The sequence below is a fragment of the Chelon labrosus genome (genome assembly GCF_963514085.1).
Source record: "Chelon labrosus genome assembly, chromosome: 5".
NCBI lineage: Eukaryota > Metazoa > Chordata > Actinopteri > Mugiliformes > Mugilidae > Chelon > Chelon labrosus.
In genome coordinates this window covers 29,835,233-29,863,021 of record NC_140341.1, presented here as the reverse complement: position 1 = coordinate 29,863,021, position 27,789 = coordinate 29,835,233, and the positions used below count along the sequence as shown (strand labels likewise).

General features: G+C 39.7%; 2 protein-coding genes across 2 annotated transcripts; both read left to right on the top strand.

The window, feature by feature from the left end:
- The first annotated feature begins 247 nt into the window (after positions 1-247).
- Positions 248-2,505, top strand: LOC311488625 (uncharacterized protein). The gene is made up of 4 exons (XM_084545441.1): positions 248-386; positions 517-556; positions 664-1,088; positions 1,349-2,505. Exons 2-4 carry the CDS (start codon positions 538-540, stop codon positions 1,388-1,390), a joined length of 486 nt encoding a protein of 161 aa, XP_084401567.1. The 5' UTR covers positions 248-386; positions 517-537; the 3' UTR covers positions 1,391-2,505.
- Positions 2,506-2,941: 436 nt separating this feature from the next.
- hibch (3-hydroxyisobutyryl-CoA hydrolase) lies at positions 2,942-23,963 on the top strand. Its single transcript, XM_084544370.1, has 14 exons — positions 2,942-3,130; positions 3,664-3,706; positions 4,711-4,842; positions 5,716-5,800; positions 5,913-5,993; positions 6,153-6,205; positions 10,638-10,716; positions 17,447-17,592; positions 18,262-18,348; positions 18,925-18,983; positions 19,551-19,632; positions 20,511-20,630; positions 20,887-20,920; positions 21,141-23,963. Exons 1-14 carry the CDS (start codon positions 3,099-3,101, stop codon positions 21,254-21,256), a joined length of 1,149 nt encoding a protein of 382 aa, XP_084400496.1. The 5' UTR covers positions 2,942-3,098; the 3' UTR covers positions 21,257-23,963.
- The last annotated feature ends 3,826 nt before the right edge of the window (positions 23,964-27,789 follow it).

The following is a 27,789-nucleotide window of genomic DNA, read 5'->3' as shown; positions in this document are numbered from 1 at the left end:
GGTGTTCAAATGTTTCAATAGTTTGGAAGCTGCAAAATCAAAACATATCTAATAACAAGAAAAACATCAGTGGTTTTTATCATGTAAGTATTCTAAAGAAAAGATTGAAATGTTATGGAATTTGGGTGTTAGCAAGCAGAGCAACAACATCTCAAAAGGTGGCATGTGGGTGTGGATATCCTTATAAAAGACTGTACATGGTTCACTCTGACTGTATGTTAACTATTATACACTCCCACGTAGATCATGAAGTAAAAATGCTCTAACGGCAGTTCAGGCGCTGCCCCTTGTGATATAAAAAGGACTGTCTCAGGCTGACGTGCAGCTGCACATAAAAAGCACCAGTAGGTGACGGCTGCATCTGTTGATCTGCTCTCTAGCATACAGTAAGTTCACATTTGAAACTCTGTTGAGGATTTGAAGCATTTTTTTAACCTTGTGAAAAGTTTGCGTACGTGCATGTAAAGAGCTGTTGCCTTATTTAAAGTGTTTTTAAAATTTTTTTTCCACTTTCAGGATCTCTTTCTGACGTTCGAAATGTACGGACACAACCAAGGTAAACACAGCCTCTGTCTGACAGTTTATACTGGATGTGATTTACATACTTGATCACACTTTCCAAAAAAATGTTGATTCATGACTGATTTTTCTCCTTATGTTTAGGAAATCCATATCCCCCCGGATACCCAAACCATCCTCAGCAGATGCCGGTGGGTTACCCTCAATGTCCTCCAGGCACTGTCCCACCACCTAACTACCCTCCTCAGCCTGGACATGGACCTGGGCCATATCAAGGTCAAGGACAGTGGCACGAGCAGGGCCACGGACAGTGCCATGGACCGGGCCAAGGACAGTGCCATGGACCGGGCCATGGACCGGGCCATGGACCGGGCCACGGACCGGGCCACGGACAGTGCCACGGACCGGGCCACGGACATGGACACGGACATGGACATGGCCATGAACATGGACATGGACATGGACATGGACATGGACATAAGGACAAGCACAAGCACAAGCATGGTCATAAGCACAAGCATGGTGAGAAGCATGGCAAATGCCACAAGAAAGGAAAGGACAGCCATGGGGTAAGAGTGCATTGCATGTTAACTGCTCAGAAAATTTGATTTTACTGCAAATCTTAACATTTTTTTTTTCTGTTGTACAATACAACCAAGGCTTTTTTTATATAATTTATTGGCAAAACCTTAGTCAAGACCTGAATGATAGCTTCATTTTTATAGCATCTGATTGACTATATATAAAACTGTTATAACCTGTGCTTTGTACATGATTTGAGTTTATTGACTCCTTTTGTCTGTTGTCTTTGTCTGTATCTTTATTGTAGTCTTCCAGTAGCTCCTGCAGCAGCAGCAGTGACTCTGACTAGATGAAAAATCTTGGAAGTGAAAAAAACAGGACGAGCTGCAACTGGAAAGCCTTCACCTTCTGATCCCATCACTGTTTTACTCCCTAGAGTTTCCTCACCGCTTAAAAAATCTTTTCTATTGAATACAATTGATCCAACAGAAGCAGTTCATTGTCATAAAACGCATTGTGTAAAAACACACATTTAGCTTGTATCATGTGAAAACAGAGCTGTGAGCGGTTTGTTAACAATGCTATTTTAGATCATCGTGACTTTATGACATGGAATGATGTGGGTGTAAGACACACACCAGGCATCATTTCATCCATGACTGTGATTGTGAGAACAAATAAATTTCTATTCATGCTCAGTTCTAGTACCTCATAGTGTCTTGCTGAGTCTTGTTCATTATTTCTCAATATTGTTGTTTGCTATTGTAACCAAGATAGCATCTGTATTTGTCCAGTTATGAAAACATTTACTCAGCTGCACCTTAGTTACAGCAGCACATCACACCCGGGAACTTCCACTGCACAGTAATCTCACTTTAACAGCTTGTGCAATCAGGCTCGTATTAATGCTGACATCCAGCCTTTTACAGCAAGTTCACAGGTCTCTGAGGGTCACCTGCCTTAGTTTAACCAGTACGTGTAGTCAATAGTAAATATGAATTCAGATCCTTAAATAAGAGTACAGACATAACAGTATAAAAGTATGTCATTAAAAGTCTTGCATTCATATTTTTATGCAGTAAAAGTCTCAGAGTTTTAGCAAAAAAATTAAAAAGAGGTAGTCTACTAATCTACCCAGTCTACTCATTTGCATCAAAAAATTGTATCTTTGTACTTTAATTCTGCAAAACAATTATGCAACCAATAACTACATGGACACAGTAGGTTCATATATATCAATGATTAAAAGGTGCTCTCAAGATTGGTTGTAAATCTTGATCTTAGAAGCAACTAATAACTAACTCACTTGCTGTGAGGCAATCAGTGCTAACCACCACTGTGCCGCCCCAGCCCTCAGGAACATTTTAAGAAATTCAAAATGACTGTCTTAATGAAGCCAAGCTCAGCAGTGATGGCACATTGTGAGAGGCCTTGCTTTTGCAGGTCATCAATCCTGCCACGTTCAAAGACAGAAAGCCTTTTTTTGCTTTTGCCATCAGGAAGTCATGACAATGTGAATGCCTGAAAGAAAATGTCATTAAAGCCATATTTTTGCACAGATCTATCCTTTTTAGGGCTATGGTCTTACATTTTTGATCATCCAATGAACAGCTTGCTTGACTTTAAATGCTATTTCAATAAATTGCCTAGGCCCTACTCTCTATTATTTTTCTCTTGCCCCTGTTTCTTTTCTTTTTTCTTTTTTTTTTTTGCATTTTGAAGCTTTAGTTATAACCTGGTTACGAACCACCAGTGCGAAATGTGAATACTTGTAATTTTTCCTCCGTTCAGTGTATTTACCAAACCTTTTTTTTTTTTTTTTCAAGGAGGTCGGTGCTTCCCCGCTACAGTACAGTAGGTGGCAGTGTGGCACAAACATCTCTCTCGATGGTTCGTCTGCCCACCGTGACGTAATCGACACCCACCAATTAGCGGCTGTTCGCTGCCTCTTCCAGGAAGTAAACGTAAAAACATCAGAGGAGAGACAGCGAGTGCGAGGAGAGTAATCAGTCACAGAAAGTAAAGCTACTGGTCTAACGAATTAAGTAAATATTATAATGTCCTTAACGGTTTTGACATCCGCCTTCAGGTATGTGGCAAGTGGCGACTATCCTAGAAAATGTACTCGGCTGCTTTACTCCCTAACATTCCCCTTAGTCTGACAATGAACTTGGAGTCTTAGCTCGTATTAAAGGGTCAGGCGTGCTGGTAGCTGCTTGTGGTATATCACTTTTTGACGGGAGACATTTTACTTGTCACAAGTCCAGATGAAACGGTGGTTCAGTTGCGTTCAAAAGGTGTTCCAGTGAAGCAGCTCGGCTAAATGGAGAGCAGTTGTTTTTGAACAGTGAGATCGGTGCTTTTCTGCTGTGTCAAGTGAAAGTGTATACTATGAATGAAAGTTTATCAATGCATGCTGAATGTGTTTGATATAGTGAGATTGTCGGGGCTTGCCGATACTCATAATAACAACATAACATAAATCATTCATTTTAACTAGCTTGTTAGTGTAGTATGCAGCAGGTTAGGTCATTAAGTTAATGGAGTCTGTGCAAACAAGTATTTTATGTTCTGCCAGTTGGATAAATAAATCTTGCTCTGTTTCCTTGCTCTTTCCTCCAGACTAAGGTCGCTCTGCAGACTGCAACGAATCCAAGGTCATATGGTAAGAAAAGGAACGATTGTAGGCTTACAGTGGTGTTTTTGAAGTTGATATCAGTGTGGAGTATTCATTTGAGCCAGCATTTGGTAGAACTGGTATCCTTTTAAAGGGATCCCTAATCTTCCTCACCTTTTGTAATACTTGGAGCAATATTTCAGCTTCTGACATATCACGTTTCATGAATAATTCTGCAGCATTACAGAGTCCACAGTGTCTTATGTCTATGTCCCAACCGTGTTGACACACCCCCAATCCCCCACAACTTAAAAAAAAACAACAAAAAAAAAACAAAACAATGCAACAAGTTATAGCCGTATAGCCATGTTATAGCCATATTCAAGGCAGCACGTTTAATCATGCTCAAATAACCAGAACACACACACAACAAAATAATTACAATCACACCCAATGCGCTCTCGCGTTTGTATTAAACTGAAACACTGTAACATTTTCAATATAATGAAACAAAGTTATGCGCAAGCTTCCACTTTTAAGAGCAAAGAGAATGGATGACAGGCTCAGGCTCAGAGGCAGAAAGCAGTTGGGGGAATTGTTATAATATTTTCAGCCGCGTTAAACAGAAATTGCAGCAACTTTAAATGGCATTTAAACCCCGTCATCATAACACAGCAGTGTAATTTGAATTAAATTGCTATAAAGTTACACAAGCCCCACAACATAAATAACAAAGAGCCAATGCTCAGGAACAGATAAAAACAAAGAGGATTCTGAGGATGATCAAGTGCAGCGCAGGTGGTTCAGCTAGGTGCACATTTACAGTGCGCAGAAGAAGATAACTTCTTCTCCGCCATTACATTTTTCATAGAGGCAGCTCACGCACATCCACACTTTGGGAATCCCTGAACTAGAACATAGCTTTTCCTCTTTTTCCTCAAATGCACTTTGATGCCTATTAAAAAATTGTCTGCTGAAGTTGTTTTTACGTCTGAGAAAATCATAATCATCATGAAGATTTCTGCAGAAGTTTCTCTCTTTTCTTACATCAGATGTCGAGTCATGTGGAACCGGATGTTCTCCTGGAGAAAGTGGGCAGAGCCGGAGTGATCACCATGAACAGGCCCAAAGTTCTGAATGCTCTCAACCTAACCATGATTCGACAAATCTACCCCCAGCTCAGGGTATATGGAAGGCCGGGCTAATGCAAACTTGAAGTTTGTTTATATGTAGTTTGACACTGCCAAAGTCTTGATGTTATACAGATAATTTTGGTTAGATTTGCTGTAGTTGTATTTTATATATATATAAACATTTTTATACACCGTTTAAGCCTAACTGCTAAGTTTTTCTAACCGCTCCCATCCCTCCCATCAAAGTAAAATTTTGGGAATATGACAGACACAACTATATTTGTAGGTTTTAACCCTTTATGGGGCAAGGAACCATATATGGTATCTTGAGCACACATTTTAAATTGCGTCCCTGTGCCTCTCAGTGAGGTTTAGAAGCATGTTGCTTTCATCCAGCCCATCAGAGAAGATCAAGGAAACATTCTCAGTTTAAATCTGGGTCAAATGTGGTCTGCAAGGTCCACCTCTGCTTGAACACTGAGCGTAACTGCTTTATTAGGTACCAGGAAGCAGTGGCTATCTAATGTGATTATGTGTATGCTGACCTTTGCCCGAATCTGCACTTATGTTCTAATGGTCTAAATACATGTTTACATTTGTTTACCACTTAAGAACAAGGAATCATATATAGTAAATTCATTAATTTTGATTTTCTTCATGAAAATTAAAAATTTTGAAAAATTTCACAAAGAAGTCTTCTTATGCCCTACAGTAACACTCTAGGGTAGAAATTTTGAATTTCCAATTATTTCAATGAGTGCTGAATAAAGGGTTAAATATCCTAAAACCACTTGCTTGTTTAGTTTTGTCGTTCCTTTCCTCTAATGAGGAAGACACTAAATGGGATATTATTAACGAATAATTATGTTGTAACATGTTTCTGATTTGTAAAGTGCCTGTTTCTTTCTTTGTTCATGGTTCTAGAAATGGGAAAAGGACAATGCAACAGACATTGTGATTATCAAAGGAGCAGGTGGTAAAGCCTTTTGTGCAGGTGGAGACATCAGAGGTAAGTAGTGGTCTTTAAAGTTCAGTCTTTTGAGTCTGGAGAGGTTTTATTTTTACCAGCAGGATTTTTCCCACTGCTGTTTGTATTTGTTTGTTTTGTTTTTTTCTCCTAGCGGTCACAGAGGCAGGAAAGGCTGGTGAATCTCTTGCACAGGACTTTTTTCGTGAGGAATACATCCTGAACAATGCTATAGGTATGATTTCCTTTGATGAAGTCTGATGGTACTTTTATTATGAGGTAAATGTGTTATCTGTTCTTTATTAATTCATCTCATAAACTTGCAAACCCCCAAGGCTCCACTTCACCTGTCTGAAGTAGTTTTCTGTCCTGGTTTTCTATTTCATCTTTCAAGGATCATATCAGAAGCCGTACATTGCCCTTATGGATGGCATAACTATGGGAGGGGTGAGTTTGATTCTTCAGCTTATATCATGATCTCTTAGACAGATATTATCCTCATAATTAGTAAAATGAAACATGAAAAGAATTATTCTCTATGAAGTGTGATGTTGAATTTAGCCAGTAGGCGTCAGTAGAGAACCATCTGCCACTGTTATCTGCTGCCAGTGGCAAGGTGGCCTCTGATTGGATGAAATGTGAAGGACAGACCATTGTTGCTGCCACGGATTTTTGCCTCCAGGTGTCAGATATAGCTGGAATTTGAATTAGTGCCTTTGCCCCTCAACAAGCATGACCACATAACGGAACTGCACAAATGTTTATTAGGAATGAAATTGATTGCAAAGCTTTGTAATTATAAAACTTTTATTCCCGGGGTGTCACCAAGGTCACTCACAGCCACCAGTATGACTTAATACTCATTGTGTATGTGTGATAACCCTCACTCACTGCAGGCTGTTAGGGAGTACACCTCACTGTGTACCCCTGCTGTGTTACAACTCTGGTTTTTGAGTTGTCAGTAGTTAACGCGAGGATGCATCCTGGGGACAGATATTGTTCTTTCATCTTGTCTTTTTAGTTTCAAACTCATTTTATTTCTATTTTATTTGTATTTGTTTATTTGTGTTTGTATGCACTCTTGGTTTACCACTGCTTTTTATTCCTCATGCTTATATGAGGTTATTTTGGATGAGGTGTCATATCCTTGATACGTGTGTGCTATAATCCAGATCAAAGCTTATATTTGCAAACTTATAGTGTTAAGACTGTTTTAACTAGTTTTGATAAAAGTCTTTTTGTGGACATATGATGGACATATTTAAAAATGTCATCCCCACTGCGCAAATCTAATTGGGAAGATTGTGCCACAGTATTGTTGCTAGTATCTAAAAGCAGTTTTCCAATTTATTGGGTAGGAAATGTAAGAAGGAACTATATCTTTAAGAGGTGCATATGTGAGTAAAAGGACATTATAATCAGTTTTAGAAAAAAAATGCACCCTTACTGCAAGGTAGCTAAACCAGGAACAGTGCTCTCTTTTTACTAGTATTTTGTCAAAAGTCAGGCAGCAGAGTTCTGAACTAGCTGAAGATACATTAACAGTTGAGCATGCTAGTAATGAAAGCATGAATGGATATATCAGCATCCTGCATTGTGAAAAATACCCTAACTTTAGCATCATTTCTCAAGTGGATGAATGCTGTCTGGGTCCCTTTGACAACGTAACAATAATTGCTATAATAGTAATAATCCCTGTCATATAGCTTCTTAAAAAACTTCTCGATATGAAATCACAAAAAACAGTCATAAAGAAATAAAATCACAGTCAACAAATTACATTCCTGGTCCTAGAAACACCTGTTTTGGGAACTACTGCATTTAGGATCATCATTCAAGTTTCCTCTAGTGCTGGGAAAGTACCGACCCTGAAGTAGGAACCAAAAAATATAGCCTTGATAAATACCCTTGATACAACATAATTACAATTTAAGTTGTCTCTACTGCTATCCATTCCCTGAAGCCACAATTAGAACAGTAAAAAAGTTCCTCCAGTCGAGAAACACTTATGTCTCCTGACATTGAAATCAATCTCACCTACAATTGTCAGTGAACAAAAGTATTTAGCTTTAATTTTGATCGGATGTCCGTGTTGAAAAAGGCCACTGGACTATTACAGCAGCAGATGGACTGTTGTGTAGATGTCATAGTTTTTACTGGTATTGGAATTAACTTCTAATTCATGTTTTTTTAGAATAAAAAAATGATGTGCTGCTCTCAGTACAGAGATATAGAAAAGGTAAAAAACTGTAGATTGTATTTTCAATGTAGCGAACATTTCACAGAGTGGAAAATCACTGCGAGATCCTAGAAGTTGCAAAGCGAGGAATCATCCTGTGTGCCTTGTTTCTCTTGTGTTTAGACAGTCAAGATGAAAATGAATTCCCTAGATACCATTTTTTTCTTTCCAAAAGAAACAAAGGCTTTAATATATTTGTCAGAACAAAACTTAAAAAAAAAAAAAAACACAAAAAAAGAATTTGTACTGCTTATCACACTTATTTTTAATCCGTTCATTTTAATGGACATACGGCTCTGGAAATAAAGCGATTTGAAGTCCTCTTCTTCTATCTTCTGTAATGCCAGTATGGAGAAGACAATGTTGACACAAACCGTCCTCAGGGTGATTGCTGTTTAATGTGCATACTAGATGAAAACAGGCCAGTTCTATATATGGAAAAGTCCAAGAGGCACCAGAGTTCCCAGAACTGTTCAGAGCTCAAGGCAGATCTCCCTGGGTATTCTTGCGTTAGTGATAACAAACCACTAGGGACTAAAAGCATGTCATTAGCAGGTCAACCAGGACACACACAAAGTCTGTTTGATCATCCCTTACATCAATGGGATCTTATCTCATGTACATCATTCATTGTTGTCCAAGTTTAAAGTTCCAAGAATTAAGGTCTGTGAATGCTTAAGTGTTATTAATCAGTGTCTGCTGTGATTTGCATTGGAAGAGACACATTGTCTAGCCATTTCAAACATTCACAGGCTTCTTACATTCAGAGCAGACAGCTGCGTTTGAAGAACAGTCCTTATTTACCAGTGCCAAATTAGACCTTGATGCCTGGACAAAGGTTTTCATCTTGCAGAGCATGTGCAGGGCTTGTTTTGAAAGTGAATACCTTGTGCAAGAGTGATGTGGAAAGTAAGCCAACAGTTTTTTTTCTTTCTTTTTTTCCAAACATATGTCATTTTCTCTTTTCAACTTGTATAACTATTATCCCACTTGGTTTCCTCACACCAGCTTGGAAGCCTCTGCATAATCCGCACAGCCTTTTCCACTGCCATACCCTGTGCCAGCCATTAAGTTCTGATTATTCAAAACCGGAATGCTCTACAAAAACGGGTGACTGATAATGAGAGAGGCACCAAGAAATCCACTGCTCTAAACCAAGAAGTGCATGTCACCAAACCTATCCTGTCAATATTAGCTTTTTGTTAAGCTAGAGCAAGAACACCTGTACATTCTCTGGCAGCATAAACTACCCCTGCTAGGTTGTAAATTTTGCAGCCTATTCTGTTTGTAAGTGTGAACCATAAACACGCTTGTCTGCGCACTTTTGCAAATTGTCATTGTTTACAACAGGGTGTGGAGACATGTACTTATATGGTGCTTGGTGGTCTAACACCAGCACTTAACAATATTCCACTACTTTTATGGTGAAAGTCAGGTAATGCAAGGAGATTGAACAGCCCCTCATTCCACTGGGTGCATTCAACAATTTTCAGGTTATGTTATTTGTGCACTTTGGAGGAAATGGCTGTCTTGATTTACATAGTACATTTGTGTTATATTTCAAGGGCGCTCTATTCTAATGACAGGTGAGAGTAGCACTGGATGATTTAATAAACACAAGATGTCAAGAAATGTAATTTCAATTTATTTGTTAGTTGGTTCAAGGTCCAGGGAGTAGGAAGTTATTTTAATAAGCATACAGCTTTTTTGTTGTTGTTTTTTGTTTCAAAGTATCTTGCATCACCACAAAACATCGTAAAATCACACAACTTCATATGTAATTTTGACATTTTGACTTTTCATTTTATACAATGTTTTTTTTTGTATATATAATTTTATTGATGCTGAAGGTATGTCGATTTAGAGGGCAGCACATTATAGCTGTGGGGGTTTCCTGGGTAGTGATTTGCACAAAGTTGAACCACATTTGGAAGCAAGATCATTCTTGGCATATGTGATACAATCAGATACACATGCCTTGATAGTCCCACCTTGACACTAACCAGATATGTCAAAACATTTAACAAAATAAATCACTAGTATCAATTCAGCCCTCAGTCCACATGGATGTGAGTCCTCGAGTGATTTACCTGATCACATTCCACTGTCATTAATCACCACCAGTCACTGAAATATTGGATTTTTCTGTGACCTGGCCAGTAAAAGACCCTGCCCTGAGGTGTGCACAGGGACCCAGTCACAACAGATTTCTCTCTGGATGAATCTTGCACAATACTGAAGTTCAGTGTGTAATCATAGTGTGATCAATTTCTGCTGGTGGTTTACGTGCCCTCATGCCCTTTACTGTGTTCTGGATTGTCCTAACCTTTCTTTACATATCTGTTACTGAAATGCCTATTCAACCTCATCCACTACTACTAACTTTTAGGCAGTGCAGTTTGCCTGCATGGTTCCACGTAGCTGAGAATGTATGCAATGGGATGCTGTTTCCACAGTAACCAAATAATCTCACACACATACTTGGGTCGGCCTGGTTTACTTTTTTCCAACCAGTTAATTTTCCATCTCAAACCTTACAGTTATTATTAATGTTTCCTCCATGTTTTCTCTTTGCTCAATGTGGCCTGTGTTTCCTCCTCGTTTTTGTTTTTTTTAACCTTTGTTCCCCTCCACCCACAGGGTGTAGGTCTTTCAGTTCATGGACGGTTTCGAGTGGCCACTGAGAAGACACTGTTTGCCATGCCAGAGACTGCCATCGGTAAGATTGTCCAGCTGCACTGGTTCCTGTCAACCTTGAGGGAGGGAGGAAGGGAGGCCTGGGTGGCAGGGACCCTGCACATCAGCATGAGTGGTTTTCTAGGCTATTAATTATGTAGGGGCAAGGATTTCAGTTTCAAACCCAGCTGGACCCAGTGTATGCACTTACACAGGGTTTATTGCATGAGAAGCTAGGAAATATGTACCAAGGAATAGATGAGTTATTCACTAAAGTATATGATGGGGTGGGGAACCTCATCCTTATAAGATGATGTTTAAAATTAACTTCAACAGCCAGTGTTATAAAGTGGGAAAAAAGAGTGTGTGGTCATGCTAGTTGCTCTATGCTCTATGCTCTATGCTCATCAAAATGTTTTGACAATGGACAAGTGAAATTGCATTATGTACAGACTTTAAAGCACAGTGAGAGGTGGTCCAGCAGCCGGGGCGTAATCAGTAACTGGTGCTACATCAGATAGCTCCCCCAAGCACATTAATTACAGTGCAGTGAAAGGAAGACTGGTCACACTAAATAATAAGAAACGACAACAATAAGGTAATCCTTTAATTCATCCCTAATTCTCGCATGCTAACCTAGTTACAGGGATAATGTTAACAGTGTTAACGGGTTTACTTTGTTGAAAAAGAAATAGGGATCACTTATTGTGTTTGGTTATCGTAGTTTAAATGCAGTTTGGAGTAGCTTTCCCAACAAGTTCAGTGATATTGTTTTATCAGTAACATGATATTGATTTAAATCATATGTCCGTCTCTCCTGACCTATTATGTCTTGTAAGAAGCTGGCAGTATGTTGTAAGTCCAAATAAAGCTGTGACTACGGGACACACAAACTGGCATTAAAACAGCAGGCCTCTGTATTTTCCTGGCTCTGTCACAGCTTTCTCACATAAACAGACCAGTGTCGGTACATCTTAATAGTGACCCGACCGTCTATTTTATCAAGTGGCAAGAACAGATAATGTTATTTTCTAGAGTCAGTCAGAAACAATATGTTGTTAAAAATGCACCTGTTTTAGATTCAGTGGAAAACCACAGATCTTAAAATAAGGGGGCTTTAATAGTCTTAAAAATAGAGGAGTAAAATATGCTAATACGGATCCTGAAATTTGCAAAACTTTTGTCTGGTACCATTAACAAACATTGATACAGACTGTAGCACGTGTCTTACAGTGGCTCAGCATCTGGCTTAATTATCAAGAACTTATTTTTGTTTTTTCCTGTCTGAGCCAGCTCCTCAAGTGTAAATGGCCCATTGCTTAGACTCTAAGCTATAGTTTGCTCTTTAGCTAATTGACTCTTGTAGACAGATGGCCTGCTCCTGAGGCTCTGAGGAGATTAGTAACAAATCTCTAACAACTAGGAAAATTACAGCTGACGTTATGGCATAAAGTAGTCTGTTGCCATTTAAATGCAGGCTTATCACAGTTGTATTACTGCATATGAATATTAGTGTATAGAAATTATTTGCAGAATGCTACTATTGTGGTGTGAAGGAGACTATGAACAGAACAGAAAGTAAATTTCTTAGCGTCTCAGTCAGTCAGTGTTATCACTTCATAGAAATGAATAATGGATTCTAAGGTGTTGTCAAACACAACTGGTGATCAGTTCAAGGGCACTTGACAGACTTTTTGTTCAGATTTCATTGCATTTGGCTTAAAAATGAAATGACCTATAGGAAATGCTATTTTGTGGAGACATCGTTCGGTTGCTAAGTTGTTTTTTTTCTGCAACTTTAATGTGAGTTTATGTTTGTTGTCTCTGTGTATTCACTCCTTCACACTCACAAACGCCCAAGGACACTCTTATCATCTTTCATTTGACAAACACACACACACACGTCAAGCTTATTGTGATGCATCCTGGGCTCAGACTTGAACATAAATCCTCAGCTGCTGTGTAGTGGTGTGCCGTGGACTGAGATGTCTGGAACAGGGAGAGGGTGAAGATTAAGTTGTCAGCAGACAGGAAATGAGCATAGGACAGAAATGGCTGAAGTTCTTGCTGATTTGGTTTGACAATTGTGTGTGATTTTTTTATTTTTTTATTTTTTTTTAAAGGCGATGGCACACTCAAGTGGGAGGAAATGGTTCACTAATTGAATTGTGCAGGTTAATGATTGGCAATATTGCATGATATAAACCCTGATATGCACCTTGTTTGTGCATAACAAGGTTTGTCAGCAAGTGTTAATTCTGGTATCTATGAACTTGTTTTTATTCAAAACACAGATGTACATCCTTGTGTTCACCAGTACTTGCTGGTGAATTGAAATCACATTAAATGTGTTCCATTTAGTCTCATTATTAATGTTGATTCGTTTAAATGACAGAGGAAATGTCTTACTGACCCCAACTGGTTCTCTTAGTGCCAATCCCAGGGTCGAATCCTCTCAAGAATCTCTAATGTGCTGGTTTCCTGTACGTACTGTCACACTACAGAATCTTACTTTGCTTTGTTTAAACTCATTTTGAAACGTCTTTTCTGTTGATATAATAATTAATAATTAATATAATACATTTCTCATTCAGTATATTGCATATAATGTAAAGCAGCTTGCTGTACTCCATAAGATTACTGGTAAGAGCTGAATTTCTTTGAAACATGAATCCTTACATTACAAATGTTTCTATGTTTTTTTAATGATCAGAAAGGCAGTCAGTAACATGGTTAATGCCGTATTAGCCTTTATACAAAGTTAGCTCCACAAGTATGAAGAAATGACTGTGTCTAGACAGAACAAGTGAGAATGGATTTAATGTGCCCCCTTCACACAGCATTTTTTGCTTAAAAACTTACATTTGTGTGCTGTTTTCAGACTTAAAGCAGCACCCCAGGATTTACAGGATTTAATCATAAAGGGAAGCATTCAGTATTACAAATGTAGTGTGCCATATAACATCAACATCAACCATGAAATTATTATTTTTTGTTGCTGATTATTTTGATAAATTTTTTGATGTCCAGCTGAAGAGACTTGTAGAACTGATGGTTTTCAGTGTGCCTCAGATGTCCAGATCAGATGAACTGGCCTGGCCCAAACTCTCTAAGAATACGAGGTAAAAATGTCTCCTTGTAAAGTTCGACCAACGAAAGGGTACATGGGAAGAAACCTTGGGAAAGGCAATTCACCTCAGATGCCTCGGTGTGTGTTAGTATGTATATGTTTGTGTGGACTGGTTTCCAGTTTTTTCCCCCAGAAAAGTGAGTATACTTTGGCTTCACTTCCCAGATATAAAATTAAATCTTAACCCCCAAGCGTTGCTCTTCAAAGAGACATTTGGTGTCAGGACAGACTAATCCAACCAAATATACAAGTGCAAATGTGCGTGTGAGAGGGTGTTTGTGTTTTTGTCAGGATTACTTTCATGTCTCCACCAGGGAAGGATGCTTTTGTGGATGCTTTGGCGTCACTTTCCTGGTGTGAACTCAAATCTCAACTCTCTACCATCCCTATTCAAAGAGATATTTGGAGGCTCAAGGGGTCGAGACCAAATGAACACAAATATACACATACAGATTTGTGAGTTTGTAAGTATGTGTCCGAGTTCTGGCTCTGGGTATTATTAGATTAGTAAAACACATTCTTTTTACCAGTCTTGCTCTCTAGGTCTTGCAGATCTTGTGCCTGCTCCCTGCATCTTCCCACTTCTGCTCTTTGCTTGCAGAGTCTCTTTAATGAAGGAAAGTTTTCCTCTTGCCATTCCGCATGATTCTCCACCTTATGTTCAACCCTCTTCAGAGAAGCCATGCAGTTGTTGTTCGCATTTTGCTACAAATTATGCCGAGAGGTGTGGAGAGCTTTGGATTTCTTCATGTCTTTCAGCAGGGAGGTTTCTCTGGTTGCCATTGTAAATGGTCTTGTATTTATACATTGGTACTCAAAACGCATTATGGTCACAACGTCACTTTTACCCACTCGTTCACACAAGCACGCTCACATTCACACTCCAGTGCCAGGTACTGGGAGCAACTTAGGGTTCAGTGTCTTAAGGACACTTAGGCATGTTGTTCTTCTATCATGGATAGAACCCTCTGGTTCGTGGACAGACATTGGTCATCAAGTTTGTGTTGTCATTCCCCAATATCATCTCTGCTATTGGGGAAGCTTTGTCCTCCTCCTTTGTCAGTTGAAACTGAAGCAGGTACTCAACCACCTTCAGAGAAGTCAAGAGTTTGTTCTTCTTTTATGCTCTTACAGTTGGAAATTACAGGAAGATTTGCAGTTGTTTGTCTCCTCCTTGAGGGCAGCTTTCTCCTGTGATAGGCAGATCCACTCAGTCTCTATAAGAGCGAGTAGCAACTCTTTGCTCTGCAGGGAATCCTCTCTCTGCAGGTCCTCCCACTTGAGTTGAAAGTCCTTGGTACAGAAAGTTGTTAGCTCAAGTTTATTCAGATATTTCTTCAGCGAAGGAGACATCTGGAGGAGACATCATTTTCATCAAAATCGCACTCCAACTTTAGCTATACCTTTGTAGTTTTGATCTACTGTTTTTGTGGTTTTCTGTGCACCTTCCGTTGCACAGTGTAATATGTGTTTTAAACCCAACTTGGGTCTGTTTATCTGGGCTTTGGCTTTGGGATTTGGAGACTTCCTTATTTTCCAAGGCAAATGTATGATGTCAAGTGGAGTGTGAGTGGACATAGTGTCACATTTAAATTCTCCAGTGAAGTGTCTTTATTTGTACTTGAGTAGTTTTAGTCTAAACACAGAGCCTGCCAAACACATAAGGTAATCAGTGATCTGGGGCACTCACTCTAGAAAGCAAAATTATGAGAAATTGTAGATTGTAAATCATAGAGGTGGCTGTGTCTGTGGCTGTGGCTCATTAGGTAGAGCAGGCTGTCCACGAACCGGAGGGTTAGCAGTTCAGTCCTCAGAACATGCCACGTGGCGTGAGCAAGACAGTACTAATTTGTAGAAATGTGCTATATAAAAACAAGACTGTTTGCCATTTACCATAGATTATGAGATGATTTACACAATCTTAAAAACCACCGCTCACCGCTCTACTCCCCTAGAAACATGCAGTAACCATGGAGGGAAATCTTCAGGACAGTGGCTTTCACCACTTGATTCCAGCACTTAATGTTGATGATATAATATCTTTCTGCACTGTAGGACTCCATTGTTATCCATTAAAAACACATCATTGTTCTGGACGCCACATTCCTTCATTACCATGAACACAAGCACTCATTCTGATTAAATCCATGTACATTGGCATGTTGCAGCAAACACTCTATCTGTACTAGAGCACCAAATCTGTTTTAATCTGCAACATAAAATAGTTCCCAATAATTGTTCTCTGTTCATTGTATGTATTAAAGATCCCAGTGACCAGCTGTTTGGTCTTTTAAAAGTAATGTAATTACTCCCACATGATAACTTATATGTTACTGTGTATTTAGCCTAGAATCTAGCCTGACTTTCATTCTTTAAACATGTCCCATGATGAAATCCAAATAGAGTTTTATCAGACTCATACTCTGATAAGATTAGAGCCTGATTATGTCAAGCTGCTGTGTATTAGAATTCTTATAAAGCAGCGTTCCATAAATGGTACAAATGAGCAATGTCTTTTAAAGTTTAGAATAATTGCTCAATTCATACGCGTGTATCCACAAACTGATTCAGTCGTAAACACACTTGTATCCAACCTCGCGTGCTAGAGTTAACCCCTTATCTGGTGCCATTAACAGATTTAACCCAGCCCTGCTAACATTCTTAACAACAGCCATAATCTGCCACATTTGTAATATTACATTTTCAGCCATGAATCAGGTCAGGTCATTTAATCCCTCTCTTTCCTCTTCACTGCCCCCCTCTCGCCTTATGCCACGCTACAATATCTGTCAGAAAACCAGCTGTAACCAACAGAATCTAATTTCCTGTCAGAATTATTGAACTCAAGTGGAAACATTACTGAAAACACAGAATGTACTGTGTAGAGATTAAGGCTGTGGATTGTGATGAAATGAAATGTAACATGCTCGTAAATTGCATGTTTAATTATTTGTAGTGTGCCTGAAATCATTTTTCTTTGCTAATGGCTGTAGCCATCGATACAGAACAGGAGAGAAAAATATCAGTGGGTTTGACTTAATGGAGACTAATGTACAGAGCTGTGTCATCATCTTTCTGTGCTGGATTTCATAAATCCCCTAGGCATTCAGACAATAAACTGGACCGTAGCCAATAGGAGTGAGTCTGATTATATCTGTGAGACTTCTTCCGTTTCAAGACAAACATGTTTACATTGACACAAAATGTGTGTGATGTGATTTATCATACAAGTAATGAATCATTGAAGCACATAATAACCAAAATAAGTAGCTATCTAAATTCTAAAATATATGATATTCTGAATCGGCCATAGGGATTACTGAAATGTTTGACTATTTGAGAAAATAACCAGCGGAACAATTAAAAATGAAAATAAGTGTTCCACCAAATGTCCCCCAAATGTTAGTTCATATAGATCAGTGATAGTGTGGTCCTGGCCCAATTTTAATTGTCATGAATGAATAGATGCCAAATATCTTATATTTGTGCAGTTGTTAATATTTATTTATCATTATCTTAAAGAAACTCTGGTAGATTTTACTTGTTAAATAAAATTTACAGTTCTAACTGATCATGCTGCTCTTGTTATTCTTGAAGTACCTTTTTTATTGAAATGCTACAAACCTTTGTTTTATTTTGACAGGGCTTTTCCCTGATGTGGGAGGTGGCCATTTTCTGCCGAGACTCCAGGGGAAGTTGGGGCTCTTTCTCGCTTTGACAGGCTTCCGACTTAAAGGTCGCGATGTGCAGAGAGCCGGAGTTGCCACTCACTTTGTAGAGTCTAAGAAGGTACATTGTCTAAAGTTAATCTCCCAAAAAGTGCTGTCAGTTCAGTATCCACACCAAGAATGGTGTGAACCTATGCAAAGGTCAGGTTTGAGTGATATATGTGCTGCAAGGACGAATGCAGGACAAGAGCGTGGTGGGGGGGTGAGGTTAAATCTCCACTAGAAAGCCAGATGCTGATTCACTGGGCTTCACTCGTGTTTATAAGTGCCAACTGACTGGTTGTGTTTGCCTTGTTCCTGGCATAAGATCAGAACAGCGGGCGGCAGTATTTATGACCATAACCTTGGTTTTCAGGACAAGCTAGCAGCTGTTTGGACAATTTTTGTTTGTTGAAGATTAGACTGTATTCTTTGAATATGCTTGTGGGACTTGTAATCAGCAATGGCTTTATGTGTAATTTTCTTTGTGAATCCAAAAGACAGTTTTAATCTGTTATAAGTCTGAATTGTTGCAGTGTCACAAGAGGCTTTTGACTGGGGAGTAAACTGCACAAAATTTTATAAAATTTTAACATTTTTAATACAATAATAAATGAGACGATGAAATTCTGCACAGCAGCAGCAGATTCTTCTATAATGTATCTCCGTAATGAGAACCAAGAAGGAAATATCTACCAGGATCCAAAAAAAAGACAGACTACAAGATTAACAGGAGTGTGTTTGGTTTCAGATCCCAGACCTACAGAAGGACCTAGTGGACTTGAAGTCTCCTTCTGCTGAAGATGTCACCAGAGTGTTGGATTCCTATCAGAACCAGGTTAGACACAAAGGCTACATGACATGATGTGTTTTCATATACCGATCAGCCACAACATTGAAACCACTGACAGGAGAAGTAAATAACACTGACCATCTTGTAACAATACAATGTTCTGGTGGGACTTAGACTTAGACCACCCACTTAGATCAGAACAGACACCCCCACCCCATAGCAATGACACTTCTTCATGTCAGCAGCCATCCCCAGCAGGATTCAGCCTGACACAGACACACGCACAAAAACACTGTGGGGACACCTAAAAAAACAAAAAACAGCACAAGGTGTTGACCTGGCCTCCAAATTCACTAGATCCCAAACTGATCAAGTATCTGTGGGATGATCCACAGAGGCCCCTCCCCTCAACCCATAGGACCCAAAGGCCCCCACTAACAACATTCTGTTGCCAGACACCACAGGACACCCTCAGAAGGCCCATGTCCATTCTCTGATGAGTCACAACTGTTTTGGAGGCACAAGGAAGACCTACACAATATTAGGAAGGTGGTCATAATGTTATGCCTGATCAGTGTATGTGTTCCTGAGAGTCTGAATATCTGTCCTCTTTGTCCACAGAGTAGTCTGGGCTCAGAAAATCCTTTTGTTTTGGACAAGCACATTTCTGATATTAACAGGTAACACTTGAATTTGTGTCTTCCCAAACATAAAGTCTGCCTGGTAAACAGCATTTTACTTAGGCTAGGTACTTAGAGGGCTGAATATTCTGTATTTTTTATTGCCATGAAAAGAAATATGTTAGTTCTGCACTTTAAAAATGTAAAAAAAAAAAAAAATGCATGTAAAAAAAAAACTAACAATATGTTAATTTGAGTCCCATTCATCCCATTGCTACTGGATACCAAGTTTCCCATAAATACACTATCTATCTATCTATCTTCTGAAACTTGACGCCAAGGCCATTCATTCCTAATGCAGACGGACATCTTCAAAGCAGGATCGAAACTTTCCTTAAACTGCTGGACAATGCAATTGTTAGCAGATGTTACTAAAACAGTTGTAAACAGTGTATTTGTTGGGAGTTTGGTGCTTTTAAGTGAGCTCTATTTCACAGAGGATTATGAAATACTGCTTTAGCCCTTTGATAGGAAGCAGAATTATTTTGTGGGGTGCAGTAAGGCATTCTTAAACGTCATGTTCAGTATCAATTCTGAGCCCACATCCTTCCTTCCCCCTCCTATCAGACTGTTCAGCTCCAGCAGTGTGGAGGGCATCATGCAGAACCTGAAGGCAGATGGCTCAGAGTTCGCTAAGAAACAAGCTGAGGTATGTGCTTTATCTGCAGCTTAATTAAAATCATTCACAAAATGCATTTTCCCTTCAAGTAGGATAATTGTACTGAAATCTGTTAACAATGATACAGAGACATGCCGACGCTTACTGGTTCTACCCTTAATGGTTAAAATATCGGACGTAACATTCCCTGTTATCCCACAGACAGTGAATGATGCCGGGTGCTGTTTGTCTCCAGCAGTCCATGTTAGTAATTAGTGGGTATCTTAGCCTAAGCACTTAATGGGGTTAGCCTTAGTCTTTTGCCTTGATGGTTGGACCAAAATCTCTCATGTGGGATTTCAGAGCTTCATTCATCAAATTTGCCCTAATGATTGAAAATTTGACTAATGAAGGATGTGACCCGTGTCTGTTTATTCATCGCACTTCTACATGTGTGGTCCAGTGACTTGGAAGCTGCAAAAGAAGGCATATAATCTCATCCCTCCATCACCTACCACACCCACTTCATTATTGATCCTCTCCTGAACACTCAAAAGTCTATGACTCACAGCATAAAACTCCTAGTCTACTGTTATATGAGCCTCCGTTGACTGATAATTGTGTTTATAATTCGGACTTTTCTCAGCATTCATTTCTAGTATCATTTCAAGTCATTGAACTCAACCAGAGTTAATGGGGGTCAGCTCTGGCATCTACTATTTATGAAAAGCCACTGACTCACTATCCTTCCTTAAACATTAGAAATGTCTTCATTTGCACGTTGTTCTGCTTGTTTTCTTCTTAACTGAGATTCTAATGATGCATTGCAGCAAAATCTGAAAGGAAACAAAACAGTCCATCACTAGTTTTTGTATGTGGAGGCCGATTCTCTTTAACAGACAGCATTTCCTTGTTTTCACTTCCTCCAGACCCTGTCTAAAATGTCTCCCACGTCCCTGAAGATCACCTACAAGCAGCTGCAGGCGGGTGCAGCTCTGAGCCTGCAGGATGTGTTGGTGATGGAGTATCGACTGAGCCAGGCCTGCATGGTAAAAAAAATTAAGTGAAGTCTGAAATCATGAAACAATCAACTTTGTGTCTGTTCTTTTTACATTTTGGATTTAACTGGATCTGTATAATTATTTGGGATGTCCATTGTATTATTTACCATGTTAACTTTCATTCATCTCTAAAGTTATAAAGTCAGAGTTACAATATCGTTATCTGCTACAGCTGTTTAAGTTAAAGTCTGAGTAAAAATCTAAAAAGACGTGATCTTACTGGATTGTTTCTGTTGTATTCCAGAGGGGCTGTGATTTCTATGAGGGCGTACGAGCTGGTAAGTTTCCACAGATTGATATAACATATCAATGGCTCAGTAATTAAATTGTTAGCTGCACAAATTCTTCACACTCACCACTGTTCACTGTACATGACCTAAATGTTGTGGATTCGTCATTTCTCCTATTAGCTCAGGCTTGACATTATCCCATACTGTCTGCCTATCAGTTACATCATCTGAGTCACTTTCTTTGTCATGATTTCCTCCGCATTTCCAGTGCTGGTTGACAAAGACCAGAATCCCAAGTGGAACCCATCAACACTGGAGGAGGTGTCTGACCAAAGTGTGGACCAATGCTTTTCCTCACTGGGAGAAAAGGACCTGTCTTTCTGATGCTCCTTCAGCCAGCTGCCTTCCTTCAAACACACACCACTAAGCCTTGTCTAAACGGCTGCTTCCTGCCCCTGCATCCATGGTCAGTCATTTGAGAGGACTGTACTGCTGTGGATGGTGAAAAGTCTGTTATATTATGACAAACGCATACATAGGCCTCATACTAAAATGGTTTGGATTATTATGGATTATCATGTTCGTCTGGTGGCATTATACAGGGAAATTCAGACTGTTCCTCTCTAGCTGAAGAGAAATTGCTCTGATTCATGTTCATAGCCAGAAATCCAAAAAGGTAACAGAAGAGATATCTAACAGGTAAAACATTTAGTGTAAACCTGCTCTGCAGTCCAAGTGGAGTGCATTAGTTCTACTGTTGTAACCTTTTATGCAGCGAATTCAAGCAGCCAAACAGCAGTGTTACATCAACATGAGGACATGGGAGTGGAAAATGATCTCACCATTGAGTGCTTTATTACATTTCCTGTGGGTGTTTGTTGATGTGACAAAGATCAGTATCATCTGTATTTCTGCAACACCGTCACTGGTTCTATTCTAGATAACGTATTGTATGTGTTTCCTTAGTTTTCCACTGTCCTTTCTTTTAAATGCTATCTGTAGTTATTTTACTCTTGGGAGTTAATGCCAAGACAAGCAGCAGATGTTGAGTATATAGTATCTGAAGGCAGTTACATGATACATTACATTTTGCAAATAGATTTACAAAATGATATTTGTTCAGTAATCAGAAATGTGTAATTTTGTGTTTCATATTTACATTTTTCTGATGAAGACTTCATCAGAAAAATCCTTCTTGCTCAGAGGGAAGTGAATCACTTCCCTAAACATTAGGTCTCATCAGATGCATTATTTATGAGACATCCACAGTTGAATTAGGCATCAGTGCTGCAACAGCTGGCAATAAAGTTGATAACCTCTAGTGCGTTCTTGGTAAATGTAGACATGTAGCCTAGACATACAGTATTGTTTTTAGGAGGATCCAGTTGTAGGAGGATCTAGTTGTTGAGGGCAGTACTTTTACTACCTGCTTGTAAAATCTTGTTGTAAAACATTGATAACTTTACAGAGTGCCTTGTTATCAGCATGAATGCGCTAAACTGCTGCTCGGATATAATTTCCAGAAAGTCAACACTCGGTTTTATTAGCTAGTGGTCTATTTTACCTCCAGTTACCAGGAAGTCCTGCTCATTCTCATTCTCATCTCTGTACCACTGACGGCAAACACTGTAGCAGTGAATATTAATTGTTTCCATCTGCATGGATACTGTCAAGTCGTATTGACCCTGAAACAATATATAAATGGTTTAATATACATATATGCCTCGATCATTCCCAACGTTAAAACCACTGACCGGAGAAGTAAATAACATTGACCATCTTGTGACAATCCAATGTTCCGCTGGGAAACTTTTGGACCTGGCATTCATGTAGTTGTTACTTAGACATGTAGCACCCACCTAGACCAGACCAGGCACCCCCACCCCATAGCAATGACACTCCTTGATGTCAGCAGCCATCCCCAGCAGGATGCAGCCTGACACAGACACACACAAAAATGCTTTAGGAACAACTAAAAAAACATGAAGAACAGTACAAGGTGTTGACCTGGCCTCCAAATTCACTAGATCCCAAACTGATCCAAGTATCTGTGGGATGATCCACAGAGGCCCCTCTCCTCAACCCATAGGACCCAAAGGCCCCCACTAACAACATTCTGTTGCCAGACACCACAGGACACCCTCAGAAGGTCCATGTCCATTCTCTGATGAGTTAGAACTGTTTTGGAGGCACAAGGGAGACCTACACAATATTAGGAATGTTATGTTTGATCAGTGTATTTGTTCCTGGGAGTCAGAGCATATATACACTCTGAGTGTGTATATCAACATTACTCAGTTTTCAGGCTGTTTTAGACGATCTACTGTATAGGACCTTCACAGTATGAATGCTGTCTTCACATTTACCTAGTCTAACCCAATAATACTAATTTCTGAGCTGAGTAGTTTTTAAAGCTCTGTCAAAGCACAAATTGCAACCTGGGCCTCTTTCAGTGTTGCATCCACAGCCACTCATTAAACAGACAGAGAGCACAGTCTGACTGTTTCTCTCAGAATCACAGATGTACCTTCATGGTTTATGACAACCATTTGCTCTTCAAACAAGGGCTGGCCACTGGTCAATGTCTTTGTTCCTCCTTCTTTTACTGAACCCTTGACCTGCTGTGTTCACTCTTCCACCACATATCCGTGTGTGTCGTTTGACAGGTTTTTAAAACAAATACTGCAGAGTCAGTGTGTACCACTTATGCATTGAAATATCTACTTAGACCTAAGCAATGCAGAACTTGAGAAGTGATATGTAAAAATGTAGAAAGTAACAATTCAACATTTCAATGATCAAAGGCAAAAATATGATTTATTGGCATCATCAGATTTTACATATATGGTTTGCAAGTTAAATGATTAGTATACCAGAGGGATATGCAAAAGATCACTCATTTTAAGTGTTTTTTTTTTTAATTATTATTATTTTTATGATGATTATTAACAGGCTAACATGTATCCTGGAGTTTAATTTTCTCTTATTTGGTCTTATTTGGCAGCAGACAAATCTAGAAAAGTTGCAGATGGATTTTGTGATTGTATATCAAGCTACTTGCGTTTTACTTAATAAAGTCTCTTTCATCTTTTTTTCTAGCCAATCTAGCTGTTGTTTAATCCGTTACTACTATAGAACACTGTTATGTTAGAGAAGTGGTGGGTGACCTCAGGTTTACCTGTCATAGGCTGCACATTACTGGATCAGCTTATTTGATTTCAGACCAGAGCCTTTGTCAGAGCCTTGACACTGGACAAACAAGAGAATATATAGCAGCCATTTATTTCTTTGATTCACCCAATCATCACTGATTTGTAGTGCAGGATAGCTGCAGAGAGGGGTTGCAACAATTAATTGATTAGTCAGTTAACTGGATATTAAGCAGCTGTTGTTTCAGAATCTCAAATTGCAGGATATGATGCCTTGAGCATATTTTTGGACTTTTGGTTCAATAACAACTGAAACAGATGACCACAGATAGATCTTTTGGCACTGTTTGGACATAAAACAACATTAAAACAATCAAGACTAAAACTGACAGAATTCATTTGTTGCATCATTAATTTCAGCAGTTCTTGGACTGCACCGCAGGTCCCCTATTCTTATAGTGATGAATAAAAGAGTATGTGGGACATGTTAGGGCAACATAGTCTTCACCTGCACCACACACCTGTCAGTGTCAGATAACTTAAAATGGGTGACCTTTAAAACCAAAACACATTTCCAAAAGGAAGCATCAACTGGAAGACACAACTGTTCGAAAAGAAGACAGATGTTCAAGCTGGGTCTGATTTTTTAAGTTCCATGGTACTTTCTGCTTTTTCTTTCAGACAACCAACACACCTGATCTTTGTCCAAGTTAAAGCAATCTCTTGTGAATTTGTAAACACAGAGGGTACAGCATTTGTTTAAAAAAATCAGTTTTCGTATTGGTGACATCACATTGGAAATGCAACATTTTGAACAGTTAAGACTGACATCAACATTATGTCAACATCTTCGACATAAAGAAGTAGATTGCCATCACCCAGTTTGGAGTCAAACTCTAAACTACATTAAAATCAATATGTAAAATAAAAAGACTTGTGTGAACTGTATGGAAAATGTGCATCTTTGATGGCATGAACTGACCAAAACCTTGAACACCATACTCTGTGTTGTTCCATTCACAGCAGCCTTTTGGTTAAAAATCAAACATTCACACAAAGCAGTTTGAGCACAACAGGGAGATTCACCTTTCTCATTCTATCTGCAGCTAAACAATGGCATCGGATTAAGACTTGGGAATATGGGATGAAGAGAACATCTCTGCTGTTTAGTTTGTTCACAACATGTTTGAGGGGACCCCTAGAGTTGAATCTGTCCGCACAGGTCCACATTGTATGTGATCATTTTTAGCATGATAGGTTTGGAGATGTGTTTTACATCGACCATCAACCGACTCACAGAAACAATACAACTTATAAACAGAGGCTTTGAAATGTCATTAGCTTCATGACTATTTTATGATGCTGATCTTCTCTAAAGTGGACACACACAGTATAAGACAGCACTGATACTATACTGGCTAATCTTTCCCAATACAATGTGACTTGCACTGGTATGTTGGTGTATTTTATTGGCACTGGCCAGTTTTATGTCAATATAATAACACTGTTCCTGTTAGCAGAGGCCCAGGGAGAAGGCAAGTGGTGACAGTACCCTTCCATTTCCTTTTATGGCTTGTTAGTTGATAGTTACTGCTGTTGTGGTTCATCTTTACTACTGTTTTATTAGTACATTATTCAAAGCTGTTATCACGGCAATAGTTGTGTGGCAGTGTACCGTAAGTGTCTTAATCAATGCTTTCATCGGTTTAGTTAAGTTTGGGTTAATTCCACTGGCAGTGAGAGAACCTGAGGCCCCGGTCTGTAGCTAGACTATCCCTATACAAGACCAGTCATGTATAATGCTCCTTTTAATATAAATCAAACAGTTCACTGAAAAATCTTAATTAGCCCCATGGTAGCATTTATTATGGACTGATGATGGAGATCCCCTATTCCAGATATATCTGCTAAGTCCCCTGGTACATATCAGTGCCCTCTGTTGCAGGGCAGCACCACCATTCTAAGGAGCCATATTTAAACTGGATTAAAATGTCAAGGGTTTGAGGCTGGCATATTTGTGCTGCCGTCCTCTATGGGGCAGATGGCAGTATTTCTCTGTTAAATTCTCATTATACAACAACACAATGTGGACAGAAACCTAGGCCTACAACATTTTAGCAGAAGCCAGTGTTTTTTTATTTTTATTTGGTTGTCAACTCAAGTTGTGTTGATGCGCCAAATGCTTTTCAAAAGTGTGTCAATCCTTTCTCATGGCCTGGTTTCCTTGTGGTTGAGAGACCAGCAGGTCCCAATGATCCAAGTACTGTCAGAGTTCCCAAATGGCGACTTTTGTACGGAGAATATCCTGGAGGGCAGGAAATGCATCATTTGTACACATCATTTCCTGGACCCATTTTGACGGCCTTGTCTGCTGGATGGAGGACTGTGGTTAAGGCTGCCTAATGGCAGTGGGATAAGCAGAGCTGAGGACGATGCTCCTTGTGGCTCTGCCAGAGTATCTCCGGGGAGGCCATTAAGACAGAATTTCAGCGCACAGAGCCTTTTGTCAGACCGGAAGGAGTCAGACTGCTGGGTGTGTTTCTGACCTGGTGAATACCAGTAAAGGTTTTCAAGTGAGCGCCCTCACCAAAAAGAAGGGATCTATTAATAGCTTCCTCCGTAAGAGGAGAGAATCTTGGCCCTGGGACAACATCAGTGGACAGGATAGACTTTCACTGGCAAGAAATAACATCATAATTCCAGGCAATATCTGATAGGATTTCTCGCTTTGCATTATGAGTCCATTCACAGAGAGCCAGCACCTACTGACAGAGGACAAATAAGGACTGAGAAACATGATATCCAACTAAAGACACTGCTTCGGCAGCAAGGCTTCAGCTTTGATACAAATAATCACAGAAACATAGATGGGATCAGAGTGCTTTGATGACTTTGGAGGAGGGTTTTTAGGCTCAGTCCAAGTATAATCCAATCCAAATGTAGGTCACAACTAGTGACAGCTCACTCATACGCCTGCTCACAGAGGCTAGATGCTTGAGTGATTCTTCCTGAATGACAGTGACCATGGCTGTTGGCCTTGTTTCACATTCCGCATGAAGGTCAAAACTGTCTCAGCATGCGACACACCTTTCCATGTCATGGCACATCACATTCTATGAAGGGGATGTCGCTGTAGCGGCGGTCTACCTCCACCCACTGCTGCACAGCCCGGGTCACGATTTCCTCTGAGAGCTTCTGAGCATACTCTAGCAGCACTGGGTTGACCTGAGGCGAGTTCTCCACTGAATCCATCTCTGAGTGAACCAAATAGGCTTTCTCGCCCCTCGTCCCTTTATTTCTGCCCTCCACCTTCTCCGTGGAGTTTGCATTTTGAACAGCGGAGTCACTCCTCTTGGATTTGACACAACCCATACTCTGGAGAATATAGCATTGACTCTCTTTATGGTGGGAGATGTGCGGTGCCAGTAAGGTGCCAGAGTATTTGGTTAGACTGAGTCACACATCAACACTTTTATCTCGACTCCGGAAATTAGTGGTCATTACATCCCATAATCAACTCTGTGCTTCCCCTCGACTTCTCTCTTCAGCAGTTACTTTTGCGCTCCCGTCAGCCACTCCCACCCTCATCCATGTCTCCGTGCTGACATGTGGGATGATCAGAAGGTATTGCACAGGTGATTTTTAGAAGGTGCTAGGGTGCAAGCAGCTAGGACGCCCATCCTTGTGTGGGCCTGGCTGTGTGGAAACAAACAGTCATGCTCCTTTGTCGACTAGAACTCATCCCTTCCTCAACTGCAGAGAGAAAGA